The sequence below is a fragment of the Lepisosteus platostomus genome, chromosome 12, assembly GCF_059453375.1.
Source record: "Lepisosteus platostomus isolate fLepPlt1 chromosome 12, fLepPlt1.hap1, whole genome shotgun sequence".
In the NCBI taxonomy this organism is placed as follows: domain Eukaryota; kingdom Metazoa; phylum Chordata; class Actinopteri; order Semionotiformes; family Lepisosteidae; genus Lepisosteus; species Lepisosteus platostomus.
The window spans coordinates 30,222,007-30,247,745 of NC_142622.1; the positions used below are offsets into that span (position 1 = coordinate 30,222,007).

Sequence of the window (25,739 nt, forward strand, 5' to 3'; positions counted from 1 at the left end):
TAAATTTGTAAAATCCAACACGCATTCAGTACAGAAATAAAATAATGTTTTCTATAGGTGTTAAGCAGATCAGCAGGTTGCTGACAAAATAGTGCATCGTCCACTAACCGTAAAGACCGTTCTACAGCTTCTATTTTTTAAAAAACATTTACAAACAGTTTAATCTTTACAAATACCACAGACTATACTTGATTGTTTTTTATTTAATGTCACACTAAGTTACTTTATTGACTTCTAAATAAGAAAGTCAGGTGTTAGCATAAACTATTAGTAATCAATAATATTAAAGTTCGCAATGTAATAATTTGTTGAACTTCTTCCACATCTTGTAAAACATTAATTTACAAGAAAGTTATAAATATACGTTGAATCCATCAGAAAATAAGTAAAATACAAACTTATAAAGTAAAAAAACTAAGGTAAAATATAATTAAGCAATAAGGCACGAGAGGCCATGCTATATCGAAGATATAGTCAGCGTTAAAAGGCGCTGTTAGGCCTGATGCGAAGCTTTTATAAAACAGTCCCCAAATATGCGATTGCTGTATAGAAAATAAAAAATTAAAAATGTATTAAACACGAAAATTAAGCTGTTTACGTTCCTCCGCCTGAGAATATTGTCCCTTGCTGATATGCAACACAGAAACACAGCCATATGTAACATTAACTAGCAAAGAAAGGACATTAGCTAGCCAATATGATAAAGGAATAAATAACTTATTTTTTGTTTATTTCTTTACCACATTTAATTGAAAACTTCCATTGAACGTACAAGCATTGAAAAACTATCCAATCCCTAGTTCGTCAGGCATTTTCTTTTTCGCTGCGGGAGTGCTTCCACTGGTGCTGGTCTCAGTGCCTGCCAGGGTATCACTCCAGCGCTTTGTCATTAAAATTGGGTTCATAGCGAACTCTCATTTTTATGTCCACTATAACAGACAATCTCCCTTGCTTTTAACCGAGCATTTGATAATTTCTAAGAATGAAAATGATTTAAACTATCATTCAACGAGAGCACAAAAAATCACAAGGATCCTCAAGAGCACAACCAAGACAGCAGAAGAAGATACATGTATCAAATACCTGAGAATCCAGGCTCTCTTCCTAATCTAAGTAGTAGTGTTTAAAAGCCTATGCAATTGATTTTAATTGACCGTTATTTATCAGTCAGTGCATTGATATTTCTTTGTCACACAATAAAAAGTCAAAATTCCTTCCTGGGTGTGCGTATATCAGAGAATATAGCACAGCTTCGAAAGCGTGTCAGCCAATCAGATTTCAAAATGGGACCTATCCGTTTTATAAATTGAAATTAAGACAGGATACACATTTTTTTTCTGTGTCTTTTCCTACTCTCTCGCACCCGCTTTGATTCGGACACAGAATGATTAAAAATGGGAGGGAATGTTTCGTGCCAGCCAGCGCGGTATCATCTCACAACAGAGGGAAGGGAAAAAAGCTGATAGTGCTTGATATAACTTTTATATATACAAGAACTAGTACCTGGTTCAATTAAAAATATATATATATTTTGAATTAATCGAATCCCAGGTGTGAGTTCATAGTGTGAGAATTACATACTATCCCTACGTCTGCGAAACACCTGATCATCTACTGTAAAGCTTTCAGTGCTTTGTTTGTGTATATTCCAATCGCAGCCAATCCCCCCAGACAGACTGAGAAACAGAAAAAAGAAACAGATGTCAGAATGTTTCCAAAACGTTCACTTGTGATACTTTAGGTACTTGGTTACACGATTCCATATTAATATAGCTATCAAGTGATGTTAAATCACTATAACATTTATCTTTTTACAACAACAGCAAGTGGTGCTCTAACTTCGTATTCTTAGAAAAAGATAAGACATAATAACTTTTATTACAGAACCCACTGTAAGTTACCACGTTAAAGACTTTGATGCATAAAATATTTATTCATAATTAAAATATTTATGATAAAGGTGGAAGGTTGTATACTTTTGTCCAACTGAGCAATCTTGCTTTTATAAAAATTACTGACTAATGTTTAATGTATAACATGTTGTAATACACAGTTTAAAATTATTAAAAGTCTAAACAGTATACAACTTAATTGTATTAATTAATAAACTAAATACAATTCTTAATTGGAAAAAGATTCGAAAACCAGGCATTTTCTGGTGACAGCTCAAATGCTGTACATAAGACGTTTAGCTTTATTAGCTCCACCTGGCGGTTTTACAAGGTACTCCTGGAAACTATTATCCTATTTCAAAAGACATGCAGTATGTTGCAGTATGTTGCGCTGCGTCCACCACGTTTTAAAACAGCATACCGTACCTCACTCATTCAGAATGCCCTTTCTACTTCATATTTTCTGCGCTAGTTGGCATGAAGTAAAAAAAAACTAAACCATCTTATTGATATGGAGCCCCCATCTACATCTAAAAATGACAATCATAGAACCGGATATCTCTGCATTAATTTAATCTCAACACAAGCTGTTCCATCCCTCACAATAAACAGTTTGTTATGTTATTGAAAATGTCAATGTCATTATTTAAATGTATCATTATTTTTAGTTTTTTTTATTTAACTATTATTTCTAATATAGTATACATGTATAACATTTCTAATACATTAAGTATTAAGAAATAACTACCATATTTGTTCTAGTCTAGATAAAATAGTATTAGTATCTCTACCCTCAAATTACCTTTGCCCGAAAAGGGGTACACTGATAAGACTAAAATCTCAAAAGCGGTACGCGATTATTGAAAGTTTGGGAAACACTGGTCTAGACCAAAGTACTAGAACTTTCCTTCAAATAGTCCCTGGTGCTGAAAAGCAATTTCAGTAAAAGACAACCTTAAGAGGGAATAAAAAATTAAGAGGGAAAAAATAATCCCTTATTTTATCTTTTCATGTTGAATTAAATTCTGTTGCAGCTGTTTGCTGCACAAACAGTGCAGGAAAATAACTAATTAATTTCTGTTGCAAAGCATTCAGGGCTGAAAAAAAAATGTTAATGAAATCTTGCACAACATTTTTAATTGTTACACTGAACCTACTAAATGGTAGCTACTATGATGCAATTAGACCAAGAGATATTCTTTGCTTACATTAATATCTCAAATTTCTAATGCAAGACACATCAAAATTAAATGCCCCAAATATTTGAGCTTGTTTTTCCAATTTCAGAGTCAAGCGTCATGGGACTGAAATATGTGCTATCTCTTCTCAGCAGTGAAATTTTACCTCTGAATAAATAATGTAAAGAATGCTCCGTGACATGCTAACATATACTACAGATGCAGCCATTCAAAGTGAGCGGTACAGACACGTACCGCAGGTAATTGGCTGCGGTGTTGCGCATCATGACGCAAGATGACGCGGGGTACCGCGGTACGTGATTGGTTGACCGACAGGGGCACTCGTGGTCCGTTGGTCTGTCGTAGAAAGACTTACAGTAAACGTCTTTACTGTGCCCGTTGTAGATATTGAATTTTACCACTGAAGGGTAGTAGCTGAGCATAAAAAGAATAGGAGCATACTGTAACGCGTTTGAAGGCCATTAACGATATTAATTTTGGAACATAAACATACAGTACTGTATATAGCTGGTCTTGGTACTTTAAAGAAAAAAATACACACCAGTATTCCATTTCTCCCTAAACATTTTAAGCATCGAAGTCTTTAACTAAAGAGATACCGGAGTCAACAAGCATACTTTTAGAATTTGATTAATAGGGAATATAATATGGAATCGCATATCTAAAGAATTTAATGACGATATGATTATATTCGTGTACTGCGAGTTCATGCAAGTTCATGCGAGTTCCCCTGTAGCCTACTGGTCTACGTGCCTGACTAACAACGCACAGGTTGTGTGTTCAAATCCAGCTGGTGCTGGACTTTTCTTTTAACAAACATTTCTTCGAAAAAATAGAATAGCGATATTATGGACAATCAATTGACTTTTATATTTCAAAATATCACAACATGATCGATTTTAAGTCATTTTTGATAACAATGAATAGTCACCTTCTTCCCTTCTGACAACGGTTCCTGCTTCTATTGTGTGTGTGTGTGTGCAATAGAGTAAATTTTTATAGAGAAATGGAGGCTGGACAGTATGCGTTACAATATAAACATTTATATTGATTTAAATCGTGTTCTGATTTAAATCGCAAACGCGTGTTTAATTATGTGTTTTTTAATCATAATCAGGCTAATGCATTTCTACATTTCTGTATGAACCAGCTTAGAGGTTCATACAGAAAGACATCTTGTGTTTAAATTGAGTGTAAGGTAATTTATGCTTCTAAAGTCATGGTCAGCATTTATTATTGTACTGTGCTGTAAACTTGTTCTGTGCCTAGTCACATTATTTTATAGCGTTTTTATAGCGTTATTAAATCCGGTGGCGCTGTGTGTTAGTTTCCTGACTCCCATGTCACATGGTCTGTGATTGAATCCCATGGAACTATGACTTTATTTTTTAACAAACATTTCTTTGAAAAAATGAAACGTTTCCCTTGGTCAGAGATTAAATAAAACCTCACTCGCACCAAACAAATTTATATTTCTAAATATCACAACATGATCGAATTTAAGTCTTTTTAATAACAATGAATAGTCACCTATGCGTTACAAAATAAACATTTATATTGATTTAAATCGCGTTTAAATCGCCTTTATTTAAAACCCATAAATAAAGCTGATACTGTTTAGACTTTTAATTATTTAAAACTGTATTAAAGCAGCACAATGCACAATGCAACGTAAATTGCTATCTTTGTCTTCTGTGTCAAACAGATAGCAAGTGTGCAAAGAGAATGCTTTACCAGGCAGAAAAAATAAGTTCATTGATAATTTTAACTGCTTATAAAATATATTATTTTTTAAAGAGAATGTACATTTTAGCAAATGGACAGAATCCATAAGCTTAAATGATATCGTTGTTGTTCTTATTACTTATTTGCTTCACAGATACCCTTATCCAAGGAAGCCTACAATACATACATAAAATATACTTGCACAATACACTTATGCAATTTACAGTAACAATCATGATGTACATTCAGCAAGTAAAAAAAAAATAAAAATAAGGTCAGCACACAGCACAAGCACTATACCGGGAAGAATGAATCATGAGATCTTAATCAGGTTACATACACCAAGTGTTTGTGTCTGGACCACAAGTGCCAACTAAGGCAGCCTATTAGCAGACACACTAAAAAGTAAACACAGTATTGTTTTTTTAATTTTATATTCAAATTACCTTTCAAGCTTTGACATGAAAGTCATCCAAAACTATACAACGTTTAAAGAATTTAGTGATTTGTACAATTAACTTTTACAATTATAGTATAATTATAACAGACACTTACCTGGGAAAGAAGTGGGTGAGGAGGTAGGGGAGTCCCAGACAAAGGGGGAGGGGGCCCTGGGGGTGGAGGTGGTGGTGGAACTGGCATTATAGAGATGCCATAAACTGGAGATTGCCCTTCTTATCTACAAGGACAGAAGAATAAATGTCTCATGACAAAACACAAAACAAAATGAGGCAAAAATGAAACTTCTAATTTGATAGCAGGAGCATGAACAGGCAAAACGATATGGTAGTGCTGATATGGAAGGCAAAATCAGTCAACTTTACATTTTTTATAAAACAAACTGAACATTTCACCATATCAGCACTTGTATAGCAGTTACCAAAAAAAATGAATGTTAAGTACTATATTTACGTAATAAACAAATCCATTTTCTAGTATTATATTGTCCCAAAAATGTTCTGATAAGAAAAGATTTCAGATTTAAAGACAAATCTTCCTGTCAATTAAAACAAATAATACACATTTCTTACATGTTTGTTAAGTTTTATGTAACATTTTAACATGTTTTATCAAAATCAATATGAAAACCATTCCCTTTACTTATTATTGCATTCATTGTACTCTTATTTTAGGTGCAAACGGCCCAACATATCTACAGATGCAGCCATTCAAAACAAGCGGGGTATGCTGCAGTATAACACGGTGGGCGTGTCGCAGTATACCGCATCATACCGTATGCAAATTAGATTATGTTAATAGTATCCGGAATCACCTTGTAAAACCGCCAGGTGGAGCTAATAAAGGTTAACCTCTCCTGTACAGCATTTGAGCTGTCACCAGAAAACGTCTGTTTCAAATCCCGATCACTCCTGAGGGACAATCTTTATTCAATTAAGAATTTAAGTTGTATACTCTTTAGACTTTTAAATTTAAACAGTGTATTACAGCATGTTAATCATTAAACATTAAAAAGGCGGTATATTTTATAAAAGAAAGATTGTTCTGTTAGACGAAAGTACACAACCTACCACCTTTATCATAAATATTTTAATTATGCAGGAATATTTTATGCATCAAAGTTTTTACCGAAGATATTACTAATAGTATTAATGATGAATGACCTTGGACAAGCTGTAAGCTCAAAGTATTACCCTGGTCCACATTCTTTGTAACCGTCTTTGTAAACGAAAAGAGTTTATTTTTTCATTGACAAAAAGTAACACCACAGCATTTAGTTGATCCGATCACGCATTCGTTTCCAATCATACAAAGAAATTCTTGAGAATGTCCAATTCACCATGCCTTTCACATGCTCATAAACTAAATTAATTTAGGAACATAAACATATTACTGTATGTAAACTGTACTGTATATTGCTGGTCTTGGTAGTTTAAAGAAAAAATACACACCAGTATTCCATTTCTCCCTAAACATTTTAAGCATCAAAGTCTTACATGTTGTTATTTGGGAAACGTTTTTACGTGCTCCTTCTGACCCTATTAGGATTATATACTTTGTGAAAAGTGATAGTCTTTTAACCTTTTCTGTGAATTCGCTTGTTATCTAACAAATGCATACTTTTAGAATTTGATTAACAGGGAATATAATATGGAATTGCGTATCTAAACAAATTAATAACGATATAATTATATTCATGTACTGTCTGGCGGAATAAACTGAAGAGGTTAGTTAATGCGACACGGAATTATTAAGAATTATCACCTCTTTTTACACTCTTTTTTTCTCTTTGAGAACAAATGAGAACATTCCACTCAGTGGGCAGTGCATTGTTATCTCAATCACCTGCTAATTCGTTTTACACCACTGGACGACAGGAGAATGTGACTGTACTGAATGTGTGTTTCAATCAATACAGTAATTGATTAAAATCGCAATCGCGTGTTTAATTAAATGCATTTTTTGATTCACAATCTGAAAATGAAAACCGCGGTTAAGTCACCTTAAATTAAAAAAAAAAGATTTTGGCACGCCTATAGTATTTTCACGAAACCTCCTAGAGTTGTGAGAACACTTGCTTTGAGTATAAAGTACATTGTGAATGTTTTCACAGCCTTAATTTTGTCGTTTTTATGCCATTTTTTGGACCACTCACGAATATTCCTATGTCCGTATCTTCGCAAGGGAATCAGTGCGAATTTTAATACTAATTCCCCCTCTACATTCTCAGAGTAGAACAGACTAACCTTCAAATGAAAGACGGTCCACCCCCCCACGGACAGGAAAAGTGCCCACAGGCACTTAAACTTAATATGGTCAGTAACAGTAAACAGTAACATGGTCAGAAGGAGCACGTACAAACGTTTCCAAAATAACCACATGACTCTGATGTTTAAAATGTTTAGGGAGAAAGTCGAATACTGGTGTGTATTTTTTCTTTATCATACCAATACCAGCCATATACAGTCTGTAACATAGGGATTTCTATATGCCTTTATTTAGTGGTTACATTAGTGACAAAGGCTAAACTTTTAGCTTCAGTAACGCGTACGCCGTATGGCATACATGTTTGTTTTGGGTTTTCCTTGTTCACATATCTCTCCTTTTTATAAAACAACATGGTTGAAAACTGTTCCAGAGCCACTGTTGTTTCATCAGTGAAAAGTACATCAAGAAATGCCTCTCCCTGTTCAATCCACTGGAAAAAAGAAAAGGAGCATAAAGCGTCTGACGGTCATAAACGATATTCATTTAGGAACAGCATCAGAGATATGTTTTTAACTGCACTGCATCGGAGAGAATACCATAGTGTGTTTTTTTTTTTACTCCCTAGTGGAAACTGGCTTTCATAAGAATCAGTATGGCTCAGAGATTAAATAAAACTTCACTCGCACCAAACAAATGTATATTTCTAAATATCACAAAATAATCGAATTTAAGTCATTTTAATAAAAATGAATAGTCACCTATGTGTTACAATATAAACATTTATATTGATTTAAAGCGCGTTTAAATCGCCTTTATTTAAAACCCATAAATAAACCTGATACTGTTTAGACTTTTAATTATTTAAAACTGTATTACAGCAGCACAATGCACAATGCAACGTTAATTGCTATCTTTGTCTTCTGTGTAATAATGTTCACCTCTCTGTCCAGCAAATTAACAATAGTAATAATAATGAACTTTATTGTATATGGCGCCTTTAAAGGTGGCTCCTCAAAGCACTTTACAGGTTAAAAACAATAACAACAATACTGTTAGGGTGGGCAAAAGATTTTTTCTTTAAGAAATACAAAATGAGACATAATGATGTGTTCCGGCTTAGACATTAACAAAGAGCATAACACGTGGGCGGCGTAGCGGTCAGCTCTGGCTTTCACATCTACTGTATACCGATGCACTGCAAATACAACCCCCCTCTCTGCGGGAGTCCTGGCTGTGACTAATTAAACCGGTTTCACAGGTATTTTCAAAGTAGAAGGGGGCGAGATTTCCAGCGAAAGACACCTCCCCCCCTCAAAAAACCAGTAAGTACAGTACTTACTAGTTAAGAAAGCTAGGCTCCTCAATGAAATCGCTTTAACATGCTAATGCGTTGGTGTAACAGTCCGGGCGTGGCAAGCTTCTAATGTCAACTCGACTACGGCGAACGGAACCCTTCTTTCATTGGAAGACAATGAACGGTTTACATAAAAGACATTTTTCCAAGAAAGTTTAGCATTTGTCACTAATGAAACCACTAAATTTATTTAAAAATAAAAACGATTACAAACGCCAGCGTAGAGAGAGAACAGGGGAGGGATGTTGGTTTTACATAAGGGGCGGGGCTATGGAAATGAGGTCTATTTGGAAATGTGGAGTTACATGTCCTGGCTGTTTGTGAATTATCGTTGTTGAGTATGGAGTGTTGAGGTATTGATTTTGTGTAATGCTTTATGTAGAAAATTGAGGTGGATTTTGTTTATAATAAAGAGGATAAACTGGGATGGGAGGAGGGTTTGGTTTTGCATAAGGGGCGGGATTATGATAATTGGAGGAATTTGAGAGAGTTTAATGGTTTGATATATTTGATTTTGTATTGTGGTTGTTATCTATGTTTTTGGTTGGTATTATGTTTATATGGTTGTTTTTGTTGGTTGGTCGTTATTATGGTTATTAATAATACGATCTATAGTTTAAATCTGAGCCTAAATAAAAAGAAAAAGCATTTTCAGAGAGCAATTACGCTGTGTTTATGTAGAATAAGTGATCAGGTTTATGAGCAATCTAATTACTTATTCGCTTAAAACGCTATATAAAATAAAGTTTATTATTAATTTGCTGGACAGAGTGGTGAACATTATTATGCATAAGACAAAGATAACGATCCTGATCAGTTTAGAAATCTGTGTACGCTGTAAGGTTTTTACTTCTTAATTGAACTTTTAAAATACAAGTTGCGAATGGAAAGAAATCCTCTTCCTGGTACAGTATGTATAGCAGACCAGCACATCTTTTTTCTCCAATCAGAGGGGTGTCAGATGGTGTCAGGCAATCACCATTCTGAAGCCCTACCGTAATCTCTGGTATAGGGAGACCCCAGAATTCTGTCCCATAGTTTAGATAGATGATAGATACTTTTATAGATCCCGTGAGGGAAATAAAGTAAATCATTTTCATTTTAGGAAATTATTAAACGTTCGGTTAAAAGCAAAGGAGATTGTCTGTTATAGTGGACATAAAAACAAGAGTTCGCTGGCATTATATCCTAGAAGACACAGACCGGCGCCAGACCAGGAGAATGCCCACAGCGTAAAAGAAAATGCCTGATGAACTAGGGATTGGACAGTTTCCAAGTGCTTGTACAATCGATGGAAATGTTCAAATAAATGTGTAAAATAAATAAAAAAATAATCATTTATTTCTTTATCATATTGGCTAGCTAATGTCCTCTCTTTGCTAGTTAGTGGCTGTGTTTCTGCGTTGGGTAGCAACGGGTGACTGTTCTCAGGCGGAAGATGTAAACAGCTTCATTTCCGTGTTAAATAATGTTTTTTAATTAAAATTCATTCTATACAGCAATCGCATATTTGGGTACCGTTTCATAAAACTTTCATGCTTAAAATGTTTAGGGAGAAATGGAAGACTGGTGTGTATTTTTTCTTTAAACTACCAAGACCAGCCATACACAGTACAGTTTACATACATACAGTAATGTTTATGTTCCTAAATTAATATCGTTTATGACCTTCAGATGCGTTATGCTCCTCTTCTTTTTATGCTCAGCTACTAAAATTTCCCTTTAGTGGTAAAATTCCATATAAATATTCAAAACTAAGCGGATTAAAATGTGCACAGTAAAGAGATTAATTTATTAAATCTTTTCACTACCAACCAATGCACCATGAGTGCCCCTGTCGGTCATTTTGGCCAGCCAATCACTTACCGCGGTGCCCTGCGGTGGCTTGTGGGTAGTTTACTGTACCGCGGGTTTGTACCGTGCATTTTGAATGGCTGCATCTGTGCCACATTCTAAAAATTAAAGAGACCTTTTTTCAATAACCAAGCTATTGTTATTGTTATCCCCATCTATGAATTGGCTTCATTACTCTGCTCTCCTCCCCACTGAGAGCTGATGTGTGGTGAGCGTTCTGGCGCACTATGGCTGCCGTCGCATCATCCAGGTGGATGCTGCACATTGGTGGTGGTGGAGGGGAGTCCCCATTACCTGTAAAGCGCTTTGAGTGGAGTGTCCAGAAAAGCGCTATACAAGTGTAAGCAATTATTAATTATTATTATTATTATTATTATTATTATTATTATTATTATTATTATTGTTCACTAGACAAAGACTCTAGCCAGAGAATTAGAGTTTGCGTGAATCTGTGAAATACACCCATGACTTGTCTGGATATTCAAAACACTGAACTGAACATTATAACCTGATTGGTGCCTAGTATACTCCACCAAAAACGAAAGTACTGACTACATTTCTAGTAAGAAAATAATGAAAGGCTATGACATAAGAGCTTACGTTAAAACACAGAAAATGCCATACAAGAGCAACAGAAGCAAGAATGGCCTACTTCCATTATAAATGAGCAAAGAACTTTTGATACTTAAAAACACAATAAATTTGAAATATAAATAGCCTAATTGATAATGTAAGATAGCACTTGAAGACACTGTCGCCAGTCTCTTTCAGGTGATCAAACATGCTCAAATGACATAAATGGAAGAATACCATAAACACAAGTATAAACTTGAGTACAGTAGTGTTTACAAACGAGCATGAGACCATGTTATGTTATGAAATGGGGCACTGAAATTACTATGGTGTCAATGACTACATATTAGAAAGATTATGAAATCACCAGCAGAAAGGAGTCTTAAGAAATAGCACCAGTGGAAATTGTTCCTATTTGATCTCAGAGCTGCTTTCTTGGAAATAGGTGGCCTATTGATTGGCCAAAGACCCAATGAGAAATTCAGTTTCTAAGAATTTCTTTCCCAAAAAAGTGAGTATTTTCAAGAATGAACTATCATATCTAAAACAAATTAAGCTAAACTGTTAGGTTTCTCTAGCATAAAGTAAAACAAACAGGGACAATCTTAAGGGTCTTCTGCAGCTTAAGTGTATATGCTTTTAAATACAACAACAGTGCCCACAAATGTGTCTGGCAGATACAGAGAAAAACAGCACTCCAATACTGAAGCATTTGTCTGTGACACTGGTATCTGTGTATTCTATCAAATATTTTATTTCTAATCATAGAATACTTTAAAAAAGACACATTCCACAATACTCCAACTTTAGATGGAAAATAAGAATGCTGACCTTGTTCTCTGTGTCATGGTTCAAGGCTGTCTTTGGGGAAATGTGATTAACAATGATTGTCATTGTCTGGGATGGGTGGTACTTTAACCTTACAGATAAGCTGCTGTATAAAACACAGAAAAGTAGCACACTGATTGAAATTTCAGATCTAAAAACAAATATGAAGATTGTACATTATGATTCACACGCATGCAGTAAAGATAACATCATATTATTACAAATGGGGGGTTACGAAACGAAATCAAATGTTTGATAAAAAGAAAAACATTAACCTAAGGATGACTGGAAAAAAAATACTCTACACAGCATTGAAAACATTGTTTGCATTGTGCAATGGAAAATTTGATCTCCTCTCACATTCATGTCAAATTATTTACAAAATAAGCAAAGTGTATGGCATATAATCCCCAATATGATATTTCAAGAAGTAGGGGGTCTACAGTTTTTACTAAAATGTAACTTTGACATTGGAAAAATCCCCTTGAAACTTGCCAGTTTTCATAAACAAGTACTTCTGACGTGGTCACTTATGTATAAACATAACTTTTCCCCACATAGATTTACTATCTGGAACAACAAATATATAAAAATTAGAAATAAAACCTTATTTTTTGAAAACTGGGTCAAGATTAAACAATTAATCAAGGCTGATGATGAAATATATAGTTACACCGAGTTTGTTAATAGATACAATATTTCTATTACTTTGGATCAGTATTTTGCTGTAATTAATGCGATTCCTGGGGAAATATTAACTCTTTTAAGGAGTTGTAATAGTAGTCCTTTAGAAACATTGGAAGAATTTACAGCTCATATTAAACTACAAGGAAAGGATATTGTGAGTTGTGGATGTAATAACCCATTTTTGAGATCCTTGTTAAAAAATGATAATTTACTTGCGACTACAATATATTGGAATTCCGCATTTGGAAAGCGTTTTGATTGGAGAAAGATTTGGATGCTGCCCAATAAATATTGTATAACCAATAAAATTAAGGAGGTTTCATACAAAATAATTCATCGAATTTACCCAGTTAAAACTCTTGTTACCCAACGATTTAAAATTAATATAGATGACAAATGTGTTTTTTGTGACAATAGCCCTGAAACTATTCAGCTTTTGTTTTGGTTTATTTCCCAGGGTAAAAATGTTCTGGACTAAGTTGCAGAATTATATAAAAGAAGAGACGAATATTGATATTTGTTTTGTTGAAAAATATATTATGTTAAGTTTCAGCCCCAGTGAAAACAATATAAAAATTTATTTTGTAATAAATTTAATTATTATATTGGCATTATCACATACATAAAATGAAGTGGTCTGGGAGGTACCCTGTGTTTGAGCATTTTAAAATGGAAGTAAAGGGGTATTTGCAGACTATATCGAAATGCAAAAATATGAAAGCGGTGCGGACATTATTTTTATTTAATTTGTTTAATCTTTTTTCATAACTTGAATTGATGTAGTAGTATGTACCCCTGACGATATTTTTGTTTGGAATTGTTATATGTACTCTTGTTTGTATTGTAATGTTTGTTCTTTTGTTAAGCATAAATAAAAAAAAACATTCATGTCAAATAAAACTTGTTTCCCTTACACTATGAAACTTTTATTCCCCTCCCCCCAGTTTTTTTTAAAAAAGCATTGTACATTCACCCACACGGGAACAAAATTCTCTGTGAACAAGGTATTTAAAATGCAACACCACCAATAAATAATTTGCCTATATTTTCAACAATATTATTTTGTGATTTCAGATTTAAAAAAAAGATATCATCATCAGAACATCAGTGATTTTCCACTGTCAGTCGTGAGCTTGGGAAGTCATTCAAAGAAATTGATTTTACAATATAATCTCTGTCATTCTCATGTTCATTATTAATGTGAAATTATTATGTGAAAGGAAGTGTTCCCAACAGATGGGATAGTAAAAATGTAAATTAAAAACACACCTAATTAGAGGTTTATGAAAATAGAAAGTACAACTTTTCTTATCTATTGACACAATTTCTTTCCTACAACACAGAAAATATGTTGCTTGTTTTTTGTTGTTCACTCTTGTATCAGTATGCATATGATATGCTGAAAATCGGTTTCATTTTACCTTATTGTTTCAGAATCAAAAGATTCAGAAAAAATATGATTTAGGATTTAAGAAATCTTTTATACACAGTTCTTTCTAATTGAACAATAGTCCACAAATAAATTATCTGCACTTTTTATGAAAAATGGCCTTGATAAGGACTGCATAACTCAGTATTACAAGACTACATATGTATTCAGACCAGTGAACTCAATATTTGGTGGAAGCACCTTTGGCGGCAAATACAGTGGAACGACTTTCTAAGTAGGTCTACCAAGCTTGCACACCAGCTTGAGGAAATTCAGGACCATTCCTCCTGGGGACTGATTGTGACTGCATTTAAGCCTTTCCACATATTATCAACAGAACGCAAGTCAGGACTTTGCCTGGGCCTCTCGAGGACATTCACTTTTTTATTCTTAATCACTTCAGGATAGCTTTGGCTTTGAGCTTTTGATCATTGCCCTGTTGACACTAATACATTTTAGGTCCCAGTTTTAGGACTGAAGCAGGTTTGCCTCTAGGGTTTGCATGTTCCCATTTGTTTTAATAAGCTTCTCAGTCCTTGCTGATGGGATGCAAAATATTGCCACCACCAACCTTGACAGTACTGATGGTGTTGACCCAGTGTGAGCTTGCATCAGATCTAATGTTTCGTATTTAAAATGTTTCATTTTTCTTTTGCCACATGCCATAGACAATTAGTGCTTCATTGCAAACCCCAAGCAGGATCCAAGATGGTTTTTGTTAGTTCCATCCAAGTCTCCTTTGCGGAGTGACCATAATACTGTTGACTCATAGACATTTTCTCCAATGTCAGCAACCGAACTCTGTAACTCTAACACAATCATAGCTAACATCACGGTGGCATTCTTAATCCAGGTTCTCCTTGCGTGGCTGCTCAGTATGGAGGGACAGCCTTTTGGTGCTTTCCACTTCTTAATTTTACTTTTACTTTTTTTAATGTTCAAGCTGATATCAGGGGTCTATAGGGAAGCTTCTCCGCACCTATACCTTCATACAATTATTAATGCCTGTGTTGTCTTGGAGCTAGTTGGTCTTCGTGGTTAAATCATTGCTTGAAATTCAGTCCCTGACTGAGGGACCTTAACAATATAGGTTTTTTATTGGTAAATCTTGTGAACCACTATTTCTGCAGTGTAGCTCGATGTTATTTTGTGTTCCATTTTAAGTTTCCCAAAGCACACTTACTGTACGCAATCATGACTTTTCAATTTTTATATTTATTATGTATTGTCTTCTTTTGCTTTGTCTTTTTCTTTGAACATTTGGAGTCGATCATTTATATAATAAATACCATTAATTGCTACATTAATGTGTCATAATTACCAACTTTAAAGCAAAATGTGAAAACTGCGAAAGGGCCTGCACAGCACTGTATATGTACAGATGCAGAAATTAAAAAACGCGAGGTACTGTATGCTGTGTCAAAATGCAGGGACGTGGCACAATATACCACATCATACCACGTTAATTGCAATATGATAATAGTATCCGGAAGCGCCTTGTAAAACTGCCAGGTGGAGCTACAAAAGCTTAAAATCTCATGTACAGCATTTGAGCTGTTGCCAGGAAATGCCTGGTCTCGAATCCTGGTCACTGCTGAGGGACAATCTTTTTCCAATTAAGAATTTAAGTTGTATACTCTTTAGAATTTTAATAACTTTAAACTGTGTATTACAGCATGTTAATCATTAAACATTAAAAAGTTGACATATTTTATAAAAGCAAGACTGCATTGCATATTTTATAAAAGCAAGCTCAGTTGGACAAAAGTTCACAACCTTCCACTTTCATCATAAATATTTTAATTATGCATAAATATTTTATGCATCAAAGTCTTGAACTTGGTAACTTACATGGGTTCTGGTTTTAACGGGCTTGTTCTTACATTAGCTTATATTGTGTACTTCACAAAAAGTTATTAACATTTTATCTTTTTCACAGAATACATAGTAAGAACACCGCTTGCTGTTATTGTAAAAAGATAAATGTTGTGTTAAATAATTTAACATCACTTGATAGTTATACTAATATGGAATTGTGGACGTTTTAGAAACATTTTGACATTCTTTTCTTTAAAAAAAAAAACTTCTATTGTCCTTGTAGTGGTAATGACCACTGTAATGTAGCGAGCTGCACCCAGGCGGTTCAGAGCGCGATCGGAGCATTACTTTCGGTTTGTTTCTCACAGAGCTGAATGCATAAAAATAGTCCACTATTATAGCTTATTGTGAACATGATGTGTCTCTTTCAGGTTTATATGCAAGTTGAGGAAAAAAACTATATTTTGTCTTAATCCAAATGTCAGCAGCCAGTAATCAGCCAACAATTTAACTTGGAATTTTTTTTTTTAACTGTACTATATAGTATACTGCCTGGGATTGAACCCGGTCCGTCAGTCATTCAACATTCAGAAAGTGCTCTGTTTTATTAACAGACACTCTGACTCAAACCTCAAATGACTGAAACGTACAGTGATATAGACATGGGTAATGTCATCCCCATTAAACAATGTGCGTATTGCACAAATCCTGCTAAACTAGAAGCAGTGCAGAAGGTTATATACTGTAAATTATTTACTGGAGCTCTGTTGAGTTCAAAGAAGGAAGTCTGCGAAGCCTCCCTGTTTATTGGTACTGTAGCGCCCTTGCCCGGTGGCGAGGAGGAAGGGCACCTAGGCGCTGAGGGTACTGCAAAGCAGGCTGGGAGTTGTAGCCGGGGGGAGTCCGTGGGTCCATACGATGACCAGCAGCTGACCCTGTTCATGTAAATAGACCTAGGTTCGTTTTAAGTGTTCTTTGAAGCTTACTGTGTGTAGATTTCTCTATCAACTGAAGAGTAATAGAGGAGACAAGTTGTGCATCACCTCTTTTTACAGTTGTAAGAACATACCAATGTTAATGTGACATGGAAGATATTATTAATAACCTTTTAAATCTGAAGCTGTTAACTACTTCACACCTGCATGTTAAGATGATGGTTTCAAAATAAAAAAACATCAAACCTCTGACTGGATAAGAAAGTCATGATTGTTTCGCAAGAATATGAAATATTTACTTGTGGCTGCTGCAGTGGAACCCTTTGCAATTGCTGGATACTTGGGAGCTTTCTTTGACAGCTGACACTCCTCCATACGCTTAAGTAAAAAATTAACAAAAACGCCAATGTAAACATCATATTTACAATTTGTTGAAAATAAAATGGTTGTAAAGTTATCTAATGCTTTCTCAGTCAAAAACAAGAATTCACGTAGGGAGCTGTGTAAACATGCGTAGGCAGCAAAAGTAATCATGGCTGAATGAGTCAAATTGATGCAGATGTTTACATGTTTAAGTGGAGTACGGTAATAATTTGAGCTATATGAAAATAAATCCTTAAATATCATTCATTTCCTTAGATATGCCATTCCATATTATATTCCATATGAATCAAATTCTAAAAAGAATGCTTTTTTTACTGCAATAAGGAGCACAAAAATTAGCGTTTAATAAATCGAAGTTTGTGAAAACCGTGACGAATAAAAAACAATGTTAAAATACAAGCAGCTTGAAATTATTAGTTATTAATAAATCACTTAACTTTGTGATATTAAGAAATACCAACAAATTCAAATTGATGCAGATGTCTACCAAGAAAGTGTAGTACTGTAATAATTTGAGCTATACGAGTATAATAATATCGTTATTAATTTCTTTAGATGCGTGATTCCATGTTATATTCCCTATTAATCAAATTCTAAAAAGTATGCATTTTTTTACTGTGGTAACGAGTGCAAGTATTCACAAAAAAGGTTAAAACATTATAACTTTTTATGAAGCATATAAACTTAATATAGTCAGAAGGAGCACATAAAAACTTTTCCAAAATAACCACAGTATGTAACCAAATGAAAGTGGAATACTTTGATGCTTAAAATGTTCATGAAGAAAGTGGAATACTGGTGTGTACTGGTTGTATTTAAACTAACAATACCAACCATATACAGTTTACATGTTTATATTCCTAAATTAATATTGTTTATTGACCTACAGACACTTTATGCTGCTCTTCGTTTTATTCTCAGCTACCAAAACTTCCCTTTAGTTGTAAAATTCCATATTAATATTAAATATTAAGTGGATTTAAACGTGCACAGTAAAGAGATTAAATGAAGCAATCGTTTCACCAACAACAAATGCACCACGAGTGCCGCCTGTCGGTCATTTTGGCCAGCCAATCACGTACTGCGGTATAATACGCTAAACTGTAGATAATTTCTCACGGTACGGGATTTTGCCTTGTATTTTGAATGGCTGCATCTGTATATACAGTAGTGTCTCTACATCTGAAAATTTAACATTCAAAAGTTAGCTTAATTGTGATTTGGTCTGGCAGACAGCAGTTTTGAAGGAATGATGGATGAAACAAAACGAAGCAGGATGAAACCGAGCTGAAGGTTGTTTACAACTATTTTAAAATGTTCAAATAGCAGTACAACAGACTAGGATCGTTGAGATGTATCTAGCTAGTGAGTGAGCCTCTCCCTGTCCCCTGCCCATGTACCCACTACCCAGCATCTGCATCTCATTGTGCTATTCACAGAGCAAGGAATAGCTGGTGCGCAGGCAGAAAGACAAAGTGCTGGCAGCCACTGGATACAGAGGCTCACTGACAATTTCATTGCCCATTTCATTACAGTAGGGTGTACTAATAATGAAGAGAATGGATTAAATTTGTTCTTTCAGCTGATTGCTGTAAGTTTATGATAGCATTTTCTGAAGTGTTGTTTAAATTAACTTAAAAGCAATGCATTCGTATGTTAATTATCCTATAAAAAGAGCAAAGTCCAATTTTGCTAAGCAAACTATATCCGTGATGAAGAAAAATCTTAAATGCCTGATGAACTATGAAGAACTACACAATAATGCTGTTGTTTGGTGTAAAAGAAGCTACAGTTCATACGATAAAGAAAGGTGAAGCTATTAAAGCAGGGGTGCCCAACCAGACGAGGCCTAATACAAGAGGGAAAGCAGCAATCATCACATCGTTCCATGTGAGCCACGTCCTGGCTAAACACAAAGTAATTCAGGGATCGAGAAGTAATAAAAAAAAGCTAAGGCTGCTGACTTGCTGTTGGAGATTTCAAAAACAAACTTTTTTGGCAAGGTTCAGACAGCTGTTGCCTGAAATCAAAGAGTTTCTTAAGTCGTGAATATGCCCAATTAGAGGATGACCAGTGGCCTCTGGATTTAGCATTCCTCACAGACCTGACTGAACTACTAAATGAGCTGAATGTCGAGCTGCAGGGACAAAATAAAAAATAATCGACATGATCAGCAGTGTCAACACGTTTAAAAAAAATTACAAGTGTTCTCAAGTAAGCTTCTCAGTGCCAGTGCTCACATTAAGGTAGGATATTATTTTTTCTAAAATGGGGAACATTACTTGTTCACTGTAGCATGAGTCACTTGCTTTAAAAAAAAAATTAGTGATGGGTATCGTTATTGTACTGATGTGCCCATCTTCTGTTTTTCCTATATCAGTGCTTCAAATTCACACTGGTAGATTGCACTGGACTGGCAAATGAAAAAGTAGATCTTACATTAAAAAAGGTTAGGCACTCCTGAATTTAAGTGAGTTTAAGACCCAACCTACACTGCCATCATTGCTTAAGGTAAAGGTTAACCAAAAGGTAAACAGCAGATAAACAAAAGGTAAGCACTAAAAGGTTAAAAAAAAGCTCTAAATGGTCCTGTTTTGCTTTACTGCAGATGAAAAAAACCTCTGAGGGATTTTAATAGTTTGAATCATAACTTCAGTTCCCCTAAAATTATTTAAGTTTATCAACCACAAATTTACCTAACGTGAGGGTTTTAAGGAACATAACCCTCGTGGCTGGCAAGGTTTTACTGTAATGCAATCCACAATTTCTGTATTCTGACACCTGCTGTCCATTAAAAGCAGTGTGGTGGGCATGTGTACTATTTCTGAAATGACAGAGCTAGCACAAATATATTTTAAAACTTTGTTACTCATAATGATACTCAACATGTGAAAAATAAAACATTTCCACGAGATCTTTGTTACCAATTTTCTTATAAAAACATACCAAAATGAAACTTTGTTTATATGACAAGACAACAATACAAAACACATATTACTAAAAAAATCATATGCATGAAACATTTGTGAGGAAGACAAAAAATTATTTGTTTTTTTCTTTTAAGAGCAGATGTTTATGATGAAACTGAGCAGATTAATATTTTGCTCAACCCACTCTGATGGCTGGATCTACAAATGGATTTGAAACTTGACATCAAGAGCAATTATCATTTACCATCACAAACGTTCCTCCTTTTAACAAGTCTGACATATTCCCTTTCTTTTTATCTCCTAAACGAACTTCAATAATCAAGTATGTGCATGTTTTGTGAAAGAACAAATTGTTTTCAAAATAGGTCAGGGATAAATATAAAGTTCTACAAAGTAAAAAAAAAGGACTTATCTATATATTCAATGCTTACGTATGTAAATGTTACTTTTCCCATTCAGAAAAGGAGCTTTTAATTTAATTAAAAGAGGTTTTTAATAAATGAGGCTTAGATACAGTTTCATAAAATTAATATATAGTGTTGTTTGTTTAGTGTTTGTCTAGTTAATTCTTAAATCATATGTTGAAAAGCAACATTTTATTCTATTACTTAGAGGATAAAATGCATGAGCACCATGTATGACCATACACTAACTTAAATATCATGCCAAAGCACAAATATCCCCCTATGACCTTAAATCCTAAAGTGTTAGATTAATCCTAAAATCTTTAGCAAAGTGACATCCTCAGTCATTGGGTCTGGCCTAGACCCCTTGGAGGTAGTGGCTGAGAGGAGAATGGTGTCCAAACTAGAGGCCATCATGGACAACGTCTCCCATCCCCTCTATGACATGCTTGTGTAAATGAAGAGCACGTTCAGCAATAGGCTGATCCATCAATGGTGCGACAGGGAGCGCTACAGGAGGTCATTGCCTTCTGTCATAAGACTGTACAACGCATCCACTTTGCGTCTGGGCAGGGGCAACATTCACAGTGACCTGTTTTTGGACTGAACAGCAAACTGCTACATCTGTTTCCCCCACGTTTACAACCGTTTTTGTGCAATATATGCCAGGGACTTGTACATTTATATTTATTTATTTATATTGTGCAATACAACTTTTTTGTGTACTGTTCTGGTTTGTCTTTGTGTGTTCTGGACTCTGAGTAACTCTTCTTAGTGCACTTTTCACTGTACTGATTGTATCGTATGTATTTTATTAATATTATTGTATCATTTGTTACACTGTGGCTGTGTGGTCTGTGTTAAGCTGCTGTTGGACTGGAATTTCCCTCACAGGATCAATAAAGTATCTATTTAATAGTCCTGAGGGGCTCACCTCAAGATTACTGACTGAGTCCACAATGACAGGACAACCAATTGTTGAATTAAAAGAAAATGCACTACAGATGTTCTGAAAATGTATTCATCTCGTCCCCACCAGCTCAAACTATGTGTTCTCTTGCAGGCCAGTAGCCTTACACTCTGACCAGTCTCACTTTGTTTGGTCTGCTTATCATTTGGTAGCACACACAAGAGAGCACCAGGGTACTACTTTAATATGTGTGCTCTTCCATTTAAAGGAACTAAATAGACAGTAACACAATTTAATATTGGCTTGACCCTGTAATGACAGTAATGAAATTCACAAGAATAAAGTTTAAATATTTTAATCCAGAAACTGAAATAAGACTAGCCAAAATTCAAACAGCTTCACAACATCAGAATCCATTCAACAGAAACACAACACAAACAAAAACAAATAAATTCTGGAAATTCTATAATGATGTGCTCCCGTTACAGTATCTGACTGTGAAAACCGATATGGCAACTGCGATAGACATCTGTTATATGACTGTCACATTCCAAAAGCCTACCTTAAATGCTAATTTCTAAACAAAAAACAAGCAAGTGTTTTTTTTTTTATTTCTAGGCTTTACAAAGCAGATTCTTTGTCAGAGATTAAATTATTAATCTAAATTAAATTATACACACAAATGCAAGTGATTACTACTACTACCACAAATACTATATAGAAACCTGATTCGCGCAGGCTGCAACCTATTTTTGCTACCGTATGTCTTACAAGAACGTCCTGAATTCAATCTCTATAAAGGTTTTAACTGCAAGAACAAACTACAGTACCTACACGAAATGTTATTACATACTTAGAAATAACATTGTGCTTGATTACTAAATGTCACCTGAGCATTCCAATAGGCTTCAGACACTTAAAACAACTGCAGACCTCATGATTATCTGCACCTCAATGTATTATTTTCAAAGCAATAAATGTATTTTTGCTGTGTATTACTTTAAATAAATATTTGGTACGTAATAAACATTTATGTTTAATTTGTAAAAGAAATATGTAGATATGAAAATTAACATTTGTGAGGTGATGATGCAAATGATTGAAGAGAACAAATAACTGGACTGAATTTACCAAGTAGTTCATGGAATAAAAATTCTAATCATTTACATCTTTTTGACTTTTAAATTTATTGTATTCTCTATAGTGTCCATCTGAGGCAAATGTTGTTTTTAAATTATGCTTCATGTATCGGTAACTGTTATAATACTAATACTAATAATAATTTAACACTAATCTCAAGTCAACTAGAAAAAAAGTATTTAAAATCATTTTTATCCAAGACAGCAATACTCAAAAAAGAGACGAGACTTTTTAACACAAAGATTTCTTCTTAAAAAATCAGAAGACAAAAAAAAAACGTTTATCTTTGTATAACATGACATATTTTGTGTAGCCAAAACATATATACTGTATCTACTGTATGTAAGTACCACGTCCTGGGAAACGTAATCGTCTGAGAACACGATACTTGTCCTAACAGTACAACGATACAGCACAAGTTTAGTCTGCACTTTTTTAAACACGTTTAAGTGTTTAGGTTTGGAAGGAGACATGAAGTATAATTGATACAACACCGTCCTTAATATGGGTCACCAATCAAAAGAAAGCTGGGTAAACGAAATGGCGCATCAAGAAACTAATTAAAAAGGTAGCAATAGAAAATAGAAGAATCGGTCACTTGAGCATAGTATACAGAGTCAGAAAAACAATAAAATGAAAAAAATAAACGACAGCTGCAGAAAAGCAACCCACACCACACAAACCAAAACTACATGCATTTCACGATCATAGAGTTGACAAAATGGAAATAAGGCATGTTAACAGCAATACTGTTTTACTGTTACTTCCTAGTTATACTACGATCAGTAATTCAGAGAATATTTTATGTGACCCTGAAAAACAGAACTACTTCATTACACAATCTGTAATGTTAACGTTGATTATAAAACCAGTACTTTACAGCTGTAGAACACTAAGCACTAGTGTAACTTCCGACAGTTAAGGAATTCGTCATTCTTTATTCTTTTGCCTGTTTAAATCTTAAGTATACTAGCGAAGAGACAATTAAAACAAACCGTACCTTAAGTTTTGGAACCCGTCTCAACAACAGTTTTCTTCAGCTTGTGTCCTCGTTTCTCCTGCGCTGACTGCAGCAAACAACACACCCTCCAGTTCAAACGCCTATAACAGTGAGACATGACAACAGTAAAACGGAAAAAAAACGACCCAGGTTTAACTTTGCAAGAACGATAAAGTTTAGGGAAATCAGGACACCACAGCCTATAAGCAGTGCCAAAGTAAAACGACATTTACATTTCGAGTCACTAAAGTTTACGTAAAACGTCCCCAAAAGGTTATCTGACCAATGGACAAAAATAGCCCCGAGCTATTTTACACTTGTTACACACGTAAATAATAAGAATATTTATTCTTTAACAATAGACAAAATTTAATTTGTAGTTACTATTTTGAAACATTTATATCATATCAGTCTTACGTTGTTCATGAATTTTAAATGTTTCCGCGAAACACTTCACCCTAGACTCCTGTTGTTTCTCCTCTCCACAGAAGATCAATTTCATATATGCAGATAAGGGGGTAGAGCCTAAGCCTCACCTGCTCCACCCAAGCTGTCCTATCAATCAGACTGTCAGCGATAGAGGGACTCGGCTTTACAAAGTACGAAACCTTTGTGTTTCCAGGGAAATACACTTCTCATCATAATTTGGATTATACATATTTAACAGGAGAGGTGCTCCTGACCTATTCCTTGTTTTATATAGAAAGAAGTTATGCACCGCGTCATCTTTTTTTATATATATTTAGGTCCTAACATAATCTTCCATCATTTGCTGCCCAACAAACTCCGCAAAGATTGTATCTATGGATCTAGCTAAAAGCCTTTTCATGTATGAAATGGTCTTCATACATTCAGACATATTGCTTTTACTTACTACAAATGCATAAGCTGATGCATACTCTTATCTATCAAGGAGAAAAGTCTGAGCACTCACTTTAATTCATTGAATAGATGTAAGGTGCTTGGTTTAGCAAATGTTTGTAATATTCATGGACTTATACTAATTTTCGAATCTGCTTTATCCAGTACAGGGTGGAGGAGCAGAAGCCTATCCTGCTAACCTATGGGTGCAAGGCGGGATACACCCTGAATGAGGATTCTTGTTCAAAGGAGACACACACACACCATGATCAATTTTATAGCAGCCAATTAACTAGCCAGTATGTCTTGGGACTATTGTTCTAACAATAACATAGAGAAAACGTGCAAACTCCATGTAGATATCACTCAGTTCAGTAACTGAACCCAGGGCCCCAGCAGCAGATGTTTATTCCTTACTATTCAGTTGGGTGCTCTGCCAAAATTTAAATTCACAACACTACTGCTGTACCATAGTGAGATAAGATAGATAGATACTTTATTGATCCTGTGAGGGAAATTGCAGTGCAACAGCAGCTTAACACAGACAACACAGCCACAGTGTAACGAATTATATAATAATAGTACAATACATACAATACATTACAAGAGTTACTCACAGTCCTGACACACAAAGAACAAACTAGAACAGAACAGTACACAGAAAAATCGTATCACACATATGAATATAAATATAGATATAAATATAGATATAAATGTATTGCACAGGTCCCTGGCATATATTGCACAAAGAACGGTTGTAAACGGAAAAAGAAAAAGAAAGAGAACAGATATAGCAGTAGATGTGTAGATGCGTTCAGTCCAGAAACAGGTCACTGTCAATGTCGCCTCTGCCCAGACGCAAGGTGGATGTGTTTACAGTCTTATGGCAGAAGGCAAGAATGACCTCCTGTGGCGCTCCCTGACGCATCGTGGATGAATCAGTCTATTGCTGAACGTGCTCTTCATTTCTGCAAGCCTGTCATAGAGGGGATGGGAGATGTTGTCCATGATGGCCTCTAGTTTGGACACCATTCTCCTCTCAGCCACTACCTCCAAGGGGTCCAGATCAGACCCAATGACAGAGCTTGCTCTCCTGATGAGCTTGTTCAGCCTTTTAGAATCCACTGCTCTAATCCCAGGGCCCCAGCA

At 34.9% G+C, this 25,739-nt stretch overlaps 1 protein-coding gene across 2 annotated transcripts in view; it reads right to left on the reverse strand.

The window, feature by feature from the left end:
• The window catches only part of LOC148651386 (uncharacterized), a 55,512-nt gene extending 31,251 nt beyond the window's left edge, over positions 1–24,261 (reverse strand). The window contains exons 1-4 of one of the 2 annotated variants that reach the window (XM_088601593.1): positions 24,147–24,261; positions 23,730–23,830; positions 17,261–17,339; positions 5,372–5,495 (exon numbers count right to left, since the gene is read on the reverse strand). In XM_088601593.1, the coding sequence (XP_088457719.1) occupies positions 5,372–5,458 (87 nt within the window). In that variant the 5' untranslated portion in view covers positions 5,459–5,495; positions 17,261–17,339; positions 23,730–23,830; positions 24,147–24,261. The remainder of the gene's footprint in view (positions 1–5,371; positions 5,496–17,260; positions 17,340–23,729; positions 23,831–24,146) is intronic. The other variant, XM_088601592.1, reaches the window with a different exon arrangement.
• Positions 24,262–25,739: the final 1,478 nt, after the last annotated feature.